The sequence below is a fragment of the Trichomycterus rosablanca genome, chromosome 27 (assembly GCF_030014385.1).
Source record: "Trichomycterus rosablanca isolate fTriRos1 chromosome 27, fTriRos1.hap1, whole genome shotgun sequence".
Taxonomy (NCBI): Eukaryota; Metazoa; Chordata; class Actinopteri; order Siluriformes; family Trichomycteridae; genus Trichomycterus; species Trichomycterus rosablanca.
The window spans coordinates 13,524,179-13,536,352 of NC_086014.1; the positions used below are offsets into that span (position 1 = coordinate 13,524,179).

The window sequence follows — 12,174 nt, forward strand, 5'->3', positions numbered from 1 at the left end:
ACACTACATTCTTTAGTGAGAGAAAATAAAAAGCCGCAGTCTGAGCTGCTTGACTACAGCTGGAGGAATGAACCTGTGCCCTGTTGTTGTTTTTTTCTACCGATCGAGTACAGTAAGATTATAGTCAGGTTTCAATGAATTAACAAAAATAGTGGCTAACATCTGCGTTGGTGTGAAAAGACTCACTTGCTGGAACTCAGTTCATCAATGGTGGTGATCATCTCATTGTGCAGTTCCTCATCAAACCTGCTCTTCTGGGATTTGTTCCTGCCGAGGGAGGGAATCAAGTTAGACCCTCACACACAGAAAGAGAAGCTCGTGTTGTGTGTTTGTAGTGTGTTCAGGGTGGTAAACAGTGGTCGCAGCCATTGTCATGCTGGTTGGGAAAGACCAAGCTGCCAGTGTGAGTACCAGGTAGTTGTAAGAGTGTGTGTGTGTGTGTGTGTGTGTGCACCCGTGTGTGCTTAGGTGAGGCATGCAGGATTCCGTGTGTTAGTTTAAACGTTTAAACCACTGAGGACGCCAGCAGCGTGCTCTGATATGGCTTAGGAAGGAAAAGGGAGAGAAAGTCGTTTCCTCACACACACATTCTCACACATTTCTCATTTAGTGCTGAGCAGAAATCCCAACATGTGCTAAAAGGCCCACTTTAGTAAAGGCGTGGCTGTTAGCAGTCATGCTAGCCGTGGGTCCGGTCGCACAAACCGAGTGAAAGCTCGAGAAGTTAGTGGTGAAACTGTGGGCCAGGGAGAATCCAGCATGGCTCCACTCACTTATTCACGCTGAACGGAGGCGTGGGGAAGGATAACGATTCCTCGAGAGACTCATCGAAGCTGTACAGGGAAAAAGTCCATCTTAAAGCATGTACGATTTTAAAAGGACATAAAGAGATGACACAATAAGGGAAGATTAAAGTAGACCAGTCAAGTGTGTATTCCTACCATGCAAACCGCACTCTTGCATTTACTGCATCTTTTTCTTGCTCATTTCACCACAGATGCACATTTGAAATGTCACATTTTACAATTAAAACCAGAGAAACCAATAATCCTGCAATGGTCTATCATTTTTTATATACCAGAGCTGTATTTAAAAAGTGTGCATCCAACTACTCATATAAATTTGGTCCTACTATATTAGAACTACTTTGACTGGAAATTGGATGTATAATCAGAAAAAATACAGCTTTTTATGGTGCTAAACACACACGCTGGATGTTGGGGGGTGGTTTGGTATGGCCCTAATTGGTCAGAGTAGGGGTCTGCACAAGTGAGTTGTGATATCTGGGTACCTGGATATGACTAGCGTTTGTTTTTATAATGCCATGCTGTCACATTTATGATATTCACAGCAGGAATCTAGTTTTATTGGTCTTGCATTATATAATATGTTTTCAGTCATATTATTGAGTAACGTGAGGATTATTTCTGTACGATCTTGGGTGAGGATTTGTTTTAATGTATTGGGAATATGTAGGCTTTGTCTTTCTCTGTTTTATGGTGATGCGTGTCTGACATTCTTCAATCTGTTCTACATCTAGTGTAAATAACTTGGTCTATATGTTTTCAATAATGTACTTTTGGTTTATTTGGTTTAGTTGGGGTGAATTCGGGGTGTTTCGGACTTTTGTGCTCTCGTTCTTACATTTTAAATGTGGTTCAGACCACCTATGTCTCAAAGCAAAACTTCTAAAACCTCTGCAGACTCTGAGCTGGAATTTTGGAGGGGAGGGAGTTTTGTTGTATATATTTTGATAAGGTTTGTATTTTCGTAGAGGTTACATATATTTTTTAAATATTTTACAGCAGGAGAAACATTTTTCTCAACATCGCTCTAAAGTTCTAAAGCACACACACAAACAAACCAACCAACCCCCAAAAAATGCCACGTGCTACCAACCTTTCTGTTATTTTTGGTGCTGTTCTCATAGGAATGTCCTGTCAAGAGAAAAAGTAAGATTTTAATGAATTATAAGCAATATTTGATGATAAGGAACGTCTGTTTGAACTTCTGTGTTTGTTCACCTTGCAGAGGTTCTTGGCGTTCACCATGGCATCGGTCATGAACCCCTCTCTGCTCTGGAGATGTGCGAAGGGTTTTGCAGCCCCCCACGATTCCAGGTAGCGCGTCATCCGTACTGACGCTCTTATCTTCAGACCATCACTCACACGCTGCTTGGGAACGTTGCGGCTGCTCTGGGACGGATCTTTGGACTGTAAGACAGACATATATGGAACAAATTAAAGCAAAACAGTGCACGCACACACACACACACAAAACAGACTGTATGTTAAAACTTTACTGACCCTGGGATCTATAACCAGGTAAGTCTTGATGTTGAGCTCTTTCAGGTAGGTGTCTCTCAGGTGACCGTTACCTTCCTCCACCTCGTAAGCTTTATTTAGATGCTTCAGAGTGGCGTCAGTTATATGTACCCGGCTAAACACACACACACACATGCTTAAACAGGAGTCATACTACACTTATACTTCACTTCTGTTTTTTCTATACAAGGTATTTGAAAATATATTTTATCCAGTAAAAGATGCTGTCTGCTATTTTATTACAGAACCTGGTTAACCAGGCAGTAGAGAAGCAGAACATTTGTGTCATGTGACACAGCTTATGCAATGCGACCGTCTCTTAATGTTTGGCAGATGCTAATTTGATTATGTAAACTTGGTTGATGGTTCAAGAAAGCATTAAGCAATTATTTATAACACCCACACTCAAAGCAAGTGAAAATAAGTGAACATATTCACTACAAAAAGATTTATTGTGCCTAAGCCTCAGCACATCCTTCTCCATTTTCATATATTACCACCGCTTCCTCCTGGTCAGGATCACAGTGGTTCCGGTTACCACAGAATCACTGGGCAAAAAGCAGCAAAGCAGACTGTACAGGATGCCAATCCATCACAGGGTCTTTGCCACCCCTTTCCCACCTTCAGACGTAGTCAATCATCCATGTATTTAGACGCCCGACCAACCCTTGATTCCAGTAGTAGTGGGCTAGCGTAATTTAGTGCTGTGCCACCTTCATCACCAGTCTTCAGGGAGGTATAATGAGCTATAAAATGTGATTTTACTTGGTGTGCCTTGTAATTATGTATTTTTTAGGGGAGATTGATCATTTACACATTTCATACTGCACTTGGTAAAAGATTATAATAAGCAGTTAAGCCAAGTCGACTAAAGCTTTTAACTCCTGACCTCTGACTAGGAAAAATGACTGGGTTTAGAATTGTTGGACCTTTCCTCCCAGGATTGAAAGTATGATATCATATCCGCATGATTGCTCACAGTGTCCACATTAATTAAGCAACATTAATCCTCTTCTAAATCGAAATGAGTATTCAGTTTTATCCACTTTCATGCCAACCAAGCAGAAGTTTCACCAGATTCCACTAAGCTGTAGTGAGAAGATCAGGACCAGGTATTTAAAGCAGGTGGAATCAGGTGTAGATGGTGCCTGATATGTATAAAACCAGCATCTCTTTGGATAAGGGTTTGCTTTAAATCAAACAACATATAGATACAGTAGCTGCTTACATCTATAAGTCATCTTGACAGTATTAAAAATGGAGCAGCTTGTTTGTTTGAGTTTTAAAATGCAGGTTTGCTGATCAGGTGAATGTGCGCACATTTACTACACATACATACCCCGGTGAACCTCCAGACTCCATGTGATTAGCCAAAGTGACATCATGCGACCAAACATCGAACTGCCATTTACGCAGGCCGATCACGCCGCAGAGTACGTTTCCAGAGTGCACGCCCACTCGCATGTTAATGTCCACGCCGGTCGCCTCGCGGACAAGCCTGCGAAGGGTGATGGGATAGTGTGAGTAATTTAGTCAGTGTGTACTTGTGTGTATGTGAGTGTGAGTACAGCAGTAAGAAAAGTAGTTTCGAGTAGTATTCAAACAAACTGATATGACCAAAAGTATTTGGAAACCCCTTCTAACAGGTGTGTAAAAGCACTTACAGAAAATATATCACATGCTTTCAACTTTGAGACAAAAGTGCAGGGAAGGTCCTTTCCTGTTCAAGCATGACTGGGCCCCTGTGCACAAAGCAAAGCAGAGCCCTGTTCTCAACCCCAGTGAACACATTTGGGAGTAATAAGAATTACGATTGTAAGCCAGGCCTTCTTATCCAACATCGGTGGGTCAAAGCTGTTTTGACAGCATATTAGGTGGGTTGTCCTAATGTTTTGGCTCATTAGTGTATATATCCATTGACGTGTTCACGTATGTTTTGAGGTCATTTAAAGGAAAACGTGGGTATGGGTGTGCACTTACTTAATAGCTTCACACATGTCCAAACCCATTTTGACACAGTTCTTGGCATGTTTGGGTAGAGACACAGGTAGTCCAGATACACAGTAATAACAGTCCCCCAGAATCTTTATCCTCATACATTCATTCTCCTACGCACACACAAAAAACAGACTGTTAGAATTCTGCACCACTACATGAACCCTACATATTAATCTCCTGGAATCTGTACTGTTGCTTTAAAACAATGTCCACTGTAAAAAGAGCTATACGAGGAAATGTAACTTGGCTTAAACCGTACAGTTTAGTCCAGCCTAGAAATAAAAATGCCTTTGCAAAGCTACTGCTGAAATGAAAACTGAAACACTTACTTTGGCAATCTGGTCAAACTTTCCGAAGAGCTCATTCAGCATGATCACCAACTCTTTAGGAGAACAGTCGCTGGCTAAACAAGTGAAACCAACAATGTCTGCGTACAGAATACTGCCAAGATACAGACAGAAAAGAGAAAATGTATTTATTTTAACATTTGGGTTAACAACTGATCAATGGTCTGCAACTAAATCTGTGCCTTTAGTTTTTATACCTAAAATAAACCCTTATAGCTGGGTGTTGCACTCAAAACCCAAATATAAGGTGAAAAAATTATAATATATATACAGCATCCTTCCTGTAGTATTTTCTCAGTGGACAACAAGCAGTAACATGTATTTCAGTATACTGAGGATTAGAGTTTGTAAGAGTACATTTGCCAAACATTTAGGTGGGAGAATATTTTGGAAGTGTGTCTTCGTCAGGTTCCCAGATTACTGGATGAATGTACTTGAGCTAATTCCAGCTACTCTAACAAGGCCCGGGAGTATCCAAAGCTTGTTAAAAGATTACAGAAAATAAAAGAAGAAATGACTTATGTAATCCCTCATGCTGAGAGTGGAAACTGTGAGAAAAAGAAAGGAAAAAAGAAAGGAACCTTTTTTTTATAGGGAAAAGGCACCAAAACGTGTTATTTTAGATCTTGTAGTGAGTATAAATAGTCACCATAACAAACAGCTGACCTCCGCACAAGCTATGAAAAGAACATGACCAACATACTGACCGAAGTCATAAAGCACCGGGGGTTTTACGAGCAGTTTGTAATTTAAAATGACTTTACTAGGACCAAGAGTATTACAGAACAATCAAGCTTTATGCTTCATGTAAAGGAAGTGCTTGTAAAAGAAAACACTTTTTGATGTTGGCTTATCAAAGAGTTCCTGCAGCAAGCCTGTCTGCACGTGCATGCACACACACGCTTACACACACACACACACGTGCACACTATCTGATTAACTATTTGGCTTTGCAGACCAACAAATGTGTGTCATCACTTTTTAAATGAACATCTTCAAATCAAACCACTTATTAATTATTTATTATTTACTTATTAGGATTTTAACATCATGTTTAACACACTTTGGACTGTGGGAGGAAACCGGAGCTCCCGAAGTAAACATGCAAACTCCACACAGAAAGGACCCGGACCGTCCCACCTGGGAATCGAACCCAGGACCTTCTAGATGTAGATATTTATTCATTATAATCTTAATGTAAAAGTAACACAGCTGCACAGAGGTCTAGGTGCGTATACATAAGCATACGTGTGTTGTGTGATGTTACCTGACGTTCTCATGCCTCTTCACGTACAGACTATGGAAGTTATTGTCTTTCACCAGTCGCTGATGTGCCTCCTTGTCTTTGCATTTACAGCGCTCCATTATCGCCAGCTTCATCTCCATTGAAATATACACGGGCAGCACCGACTGCAGCAGATTTTCCTAACACACACACACACACAATACACATGGTGAGCAAAAGCAATGGCGAAAAAATAGCAATTCTTAAAAGCAATAAGTGTGACTGGAACTTATATAGACATAAGTCTACAACAACAATCTTTATTTAGGTCATTTTTATTCTATGGACTCCAAAATCACAAAGCAAGTACAAACTTTGAAATCTATACAAGAAGGCTATACAAAAATACTACAGCTCATTAGAGAAATGACCCCAAATTATTGATCAGGTCAGAGTAAAAAAGGTTTGGTGGTACCAGCAAAGACAGTGGTGGTGTAAAGCACACTGTCACTGGCTTTTAGTGCTTGTTTATGGTCTATAAAAGATTCCTGTTTGCCTAATACAGTCTAAAAAGTTATGTTCTGTTGTTTTGGGGTACTGGGCATGAGTGTATCTAACAGCAACAGATTTATAATATACGTCCTAACCTACACAAAAATGATCTGATAAACTGAGACAGTGTGCTTCATTGTTTATGATAACTAAATATGTACTTTAATTAAAGGTTTGAGTCATTTAAATGATTGTTGGTATATTAAGCTCACAATTAAGTATGTTTTTTTTCAAAAGCTTTTATCCATCTCTACAAAGGGGACCAATATTGGGGACGTGAAGTCTTAATTTTGGCATATTTGGGCAATAAACTGCATCTTAATATACGGATTTAATGGAAATGCAAGTTCTTTCTACACATCATACCTTAAATGAAACAGTAGTTATAGATTATACATCCTGTCTTATGTATTTACTTTAATTGAACCGTCATGTGTGAGTAATAAAATGAAATAAAATTTAACATCCATCTAATGTACTGTACATTTAATCAATGCTTTTATACACATACACGTGCATTAGTGTACGAGTTTGTGAATGTGTGAGAAAGTGTTTACCATAAGGATCTAATTGCTGGAGATTTTACTCTCTTTAATGTGAAATGTACTATATAGAAAACACACACATACGTTATTCACTTTCGCCTGATTTTGTTTAGACAAACGACTGTCAAAGTGACCTTGTATTTTGCTTCTCCTGGTTATTAATGTTAATTCCATTCCTAAGAGCACATGAGCATAAAAACCAAGGGCAGTAATAACATTCTATCACTTCTCCAGTGGTGTGTGATGAAATCTCTTTGCGGTTTGTATGTATCAGCTTCTTTACGTTCTTTACGTTTGTTTTTGACAGAGCTGCTGTTCTTGTGTACCTGCTGCCTCTTCTCGATCTCCAGTTTCATGCGGATCTCAAGGCAGCGCAGCGTGTCTTGGAAAGTCTGCCTGAGCGCTCTCTCCATCAGAACCTTATGAAATGCTCCCACCACACTCCCACACACAAACACCACTGCGTTCGACAAGAGCTGCGGAGAATGGGAAGGATGCACAAGTGGAGACAAAGAGAGACGTTTTTACATGTGCCAATACAAACGGATGCAGGTTACTGGGGTTTTTTCTCTCACTATTTTCTAACTGAGTAAAAGTATCAGACCAATATTGGGCTAAATGTTTAAAAAGTGTCTTATAAAATGCTCCTTTTTTATCATTTATCAAGTAGAGAACCCCAATCCCACTCGGGTGGCATAGCAGTAAAACAAGCAAGCACATCAGTGCTGACATCTCGATTTGCAAGTTTAATTCTCAGCCCTGCTAACGGCCAGGCACCTACACGGACAATGAATTACTTGTCCGGGCGAGGAAGAACCAGAGGGATACCCTCATAACAGCTGGATGATCAATGGCACCTGCACAATGAGACGGTGTGTGACTCTCTGTGCACGATACTGATCTCCATATGAACCTGCCTTGTGCAGGTGAAAAAGAAGTAAGCGGCTACTGGACATGTCTGAGGGGGAGTGTGTTAATCACGGCTCTCCTTGGTCAGGAATGAAGGCCTGCCGCAGTAGAGGAAGTAAAATACGATCAGGGACTTGGATACTAGATTAAATCTGAAAAAACTTAGAATTTAGACCAGATGTAATACAAACAAATCAGACAAACTAATCCGGCCACACACTTACCTGATTTGTGAGGTAAGAGCTCTGGTAGGGGGTGATCAGGGTTAAATGCACTGACAGGACAATAATATGTGAGAGCGAAGAGATGATACCGAGGATGACCGCATACCACATCTGGAAGGGCAGCAGGGTGAACACTGTGATGATGATGAAGAGGAAGAATGGCACCTAAACGAGATAGAAAAGTTTGAATTTGGATGCTTTTATGTGAGCCACTTCAGAATGTGAATACTAACAATCTCCGAATGCATTATTTCATTTCAACTCTCAGATTAAAGTGTGTGTGTGTGTGTGTGTGTGTGTGTGTGTGTGTGAGTGTGTGTGTGAGTGTGTTACCTGGTCCCAGGGGAGAATGTACTCTGTGCTATAGATAAAGGTAAATCCCATCGTGAGGTGTGTGGCCCACACCACCAGGCCCAGCAGCGTGGTCCATCTCTGAGGGAGCGCCTCTGCACACACCAGCACAAACACGGCCAGGAACACACACAGCGCCGTGCTCACCACAGCCACGAAAGCAACATGGTTGTTCACATGCTTAAACACACAAACACAGTTTTGAAATGTAACATTAGTGTGTAGCTGTGTAGTGTAGCTGTGCCAGTGTACTGGTGTGTGTGTGTGTGATTGAGGTGAAAGCAAGATTGTGTATTGGGCACCAGTGAGTGTATTTCTGTTTAACTGGTTTTGTAGCAGTGTGAGACTTTATGTCACCAGTCTAACTCACCAGTTGCAGGCTAAAAAACAGCACCAGCAGAGTGGCGCATGTGAGCATGCTCAGTCCAAGCAGCAGAACCAGCGGCTGGTACTGGCTGATGCATGAGAACTTCCTGTAGAGCACTTCCTGTTTCAACTTCTGCTCGTTCAGCAGGTACCTCCCTTTCGCCGGCATCCTGATCAGTCAAAGCGCAGCCAAACTCCACCGCACTCAAGCAAGGGGGTGGCTACACGGTTACGGCTCTGACGTCTGCATACGCGCGCGTGAGAGGGCCTGCGAGGTTCCACTGCGTTACATTAAACTCCAGTTTGGTCTTTATTTCTGCTCAGCATTCTGTCTGATCCACACACGACTCTGTTCTGTTCACCGGTCATTCGCTTCTGTTTTATTTCCCTCCGGCTTTGGAGAACAGGGGGATTCGGAGGTTGTGCGTCCTCGGCGAAGGATGGTGGAATGGCAGGGTGGTTGTCACGGAAACCTCCAGAACTGGACAAAAGAGAGAAATTTCTGGAAGATAAAAAAGGGAGAATGAATCAGTGGACAGACAGAAGAGTGATGATGTTTTTCTTCCTTTCTCTTTCTTTTAGTGCCTGCTTTTGTGTGAGGGTTATAAAACTCCTTAATTGTGGCTGTCCCATCTGTGACCTGCTTGTTTCCACACTCATGCAAACACATACAACTGAAGGCTGTTTAAAGAAAGTTGTAAAAGTGGCATCAGGTGGTGTAAATATGGTTAAGAATACCAACATTTCTTTTACAACTTTTATACACAAAGTCCTACACTAGGACTGTGAAATACATAAAAGCTCAGCCTGAACTATTATTTTTTTTAGCTTTCTACTAGCTGCCGATGCATCTCGACGTGTTTCTGCACATCCTGCTGAGACGTCAGACAGTGTCTGCGTGCACGGTCTGAAACCCAGACATCATAGACGGCTGATTACAGTGTGAATAAGCAGCTTTAAGTGTTTTATTGTGTGCTTTGTGTTTCAAAACCCGAGTTGTCTAAGAGTTTTAATCAGCTTCTCTTTGAAAACCGCACTGCGACAGGTAGGGAGTTCTGACGTCAACCATCCGGCAAATAGAACGAGAGATGGGAAGAGACGAGACAAAAGAGAAAATACTGATAATGCCAAAGAAAAAGTTAAAAAGAGGGATAATCATAATAATATACACAATACGCAGTAAGCTTCTGACATTTTATAGGTGGCACATAAAACGAAGTCTTTTCAGCACCGAGGTCAGCAAGCTGCTTTTAAAGCTCATTTGAAAGTTACTATGGCAAAGAACAAGCCAGCAAACCTGTGTGTGTGTGTGTGTGTGTGGCTGTGTGTGTGTGTGTGTGTGTGTGTGTGTGTGTGGGCATGAGAGAGAAAACACTGTATTCTTTCAATGTGGAGCTGAATAGAGGTAACTGAACAGCTTGGTATGAATGGCCTTTCCAGCTGAATGCCAAGCAATCAAGAAATCAGTGGAAAAGGAAAAAAAGGGTGAAAAAATCATCCTGTTCATCCTGAAATCTCAACACAATCTGCTCAAACTCTGACAGAAACTGTACTTAGCTTGACAGTATAAAGGCAAACCACACCCATCATGTGTACAGCCTTAGTGAAGTCGTGTACAGCTTAGCATTTCATTTTTGCACTCTTGATTTCAAGCAGTTTTAGTTTGGAATTGGCAGATTTGTGCTACAGTCAAAGTGCTAATCAGCAAATGTATTATTTGTACTCATTGTGATTTTAAATCATCCACTTAAGTTGGTAAGTGCACTAGTGTGTTAAAAACCAACATTTTATTTGTTTCCTTGGCAGTATTATGTTTTAATACTAATACAGAAGTGCTTTTATTACACTGCATTGTTGTTGTGGGTTCACTTGCCGTCTATACTTTTATGACACTGGCTCTGTATGAATTGTGAACCAAAATATTAGCTTTTGGTAATATTTCAACGTCTAATTAAGAGCTTTTGCATAATTTGCACAAATGAATCTAATAGTCTTTAAGCATTTAGTACTTAATTTTGTGTTATTTAACCTATTAAACATAAATAGTTTCAGCTAGGTTAATAAAAAACGACTTAAAATGAAACAGAAATGCTAATGAACATTCAGCATTTAGACCACTTGGGTATAAATGAACTGGAATCTGCAGTTTACAAAATAAGAGTTTTTTAAAGCGCTTGTTCTAAAATAAGTTAAAAGAATTAAAGCTCTTAAGGCAGACTAATCAGTTAAGCAATTAAAGGTAATTGTGCTATAAACAGTGTTACATGTTTGTTAATATAAAATGTATACATTCAGCCATTCATTATTAATAACATACCATGTGTGGGTGCATCTTCATTGTAAGTTATTGTAATTAAATGCATTATTTTCAGAAGATGAACCCAGTTATCACAAGTAAGATCTATCACATGTAAGGCTAGTTCTAAATTTTTGGATGTTTATTCTCTGGTCAATAACAGGTCAAAAACTTCTGCTTACTGGACTAGAGCTGGCTCACTGATTTTAGTAATCACAATTACTACTAATGATTCATCAAGAGAAAGAGAGAACAAGAGAAAAGGTTCTAAAAGCTTGGTTTAGGCTTAAGTCAGGTTTGGCAAGTTATTCTTCTAGTAAATTCAGTTCTATTCCGTGGCACAATAACAAACTTCAGTACCAGTGAACTCGTTTCTCATTCCAATGAATTTGTTTTATTTTTAATGGCAAGTCTACTGATTTAATTTAAATAAGGAGAAGTAAAGAATCAAGGGAAACTAACTGACACGAGAACAGTAGAGAAGAGATTTGTTTAGAAAGACAGACTAGTCGAGTTTGGTTCCACAAATCATTCCTTATGCTTATCAAAAAAAGAGGAAGTTTGGCTGTTAGATATAAGTGGCACGTGCCTGATCGGAAACAACCAGTCATGCTGTCACGCCCCTTCCTCCCCAGCATAACTAATAACATTCACAGCATTTAGCGGATGTGTTTTAATATCCAAAGTGACTTAAAGTTGTGACAGGGTTAAGGGTTTGCTCAAGGGCCCAACAGTACAGTGGCAGCCTGACAGTGCTTCCGACCAGGCAGCTTCTTATGGCTGAAGATCAGGAGCAATAAAATGAGCAAAAACAAAAGTTCAGTTGGGGTGTAAAGTAGAGCAAGTCGTATTTCTCAGCACTGAGCCCAAACCACGTTCCTCCCACACTGTCTTGCCGACTCTCTCTCTCTCTCTCTCTCCATCCAAAACAGAGCGGTCGTGGGTCACGTCTGTGAGAGGAGAGGCTCAGTGTGACCACGCAGGGTGATCAGAAAGTCAATCTCGCTACCAGTCAACCTAGCGAAACTACTTAATCT

At 40.6% G+C, this 12,174-nt stretch overlaps 1 protein-coding gene across 1 annotated transcript in view; it reads right to left on the reverse strand.

The window, feature by feature from the left end:
- Nucleotides 1-12,174, reverse strand: part of adcy7 (adenylate cyclase 7) — a 42,919-nt gene that overhangs the window by 10,753 nt on the left and 19,992 nt on the right. Inside the window, exons 3-15 of the mRNA XM_062989438.1 lie at nucleotides 8,846-9,343; nucleotides 8,458-8,655; nucleotides 8,125-8,289; nucleotides 7,318-7,467; nucleotides 5,937-6,094; nucleotides 4,652-4,763; nucleotides 4,305-4,432; nucleotides 3,664-3,822; nucleotides 2,307-2,439; nucleotides 2,025-2,213; nucleotides 1,900-1,937; nucleotides 774-833; nucleotides 187-267 (exon numbers count right to left, since the gene is read on the reverse strand). Of these exons, the coding sequence (XP_062845508.1) occupies nucleotides 187-267; nucleotides 774-833; nucleotides 1,900-1,937; nucleotides 2,025-2,213; nucleotides 2,307-2,439; nucleotides 3,664-3,822; nucleotides 4,305-4,432; nucleotides 4,652-4,763; nucleotides 5,937-6,094; nucleotides 7,318-7,467; nucleotides 8,125-8,289; nucleotides 8,458-8,655; nucleotides 8,846-9,010 (1,736 nt within the window). The 5' untranslated portion in view covers nucleotides 9,011-9,343. The remainder of the gene's footprint in view (nucleotides 1-186; nucleotides 268-773; nucleotides 834-1,899; nucleotides 1,938-2,024; nucleotides 2,214-2,306; nucleotides 2,440-3,663; nucleotides 3,823-4,304; nucleotides 4,433-4,651; nucleotides 4,764-5,936; nucleotides 6,095-7,317; nucleotides 7,468-8,124; nucleotides 8,290-8,457; nucleotides 8,656-8,845; nucleotides 9,344-12,174) is intronic.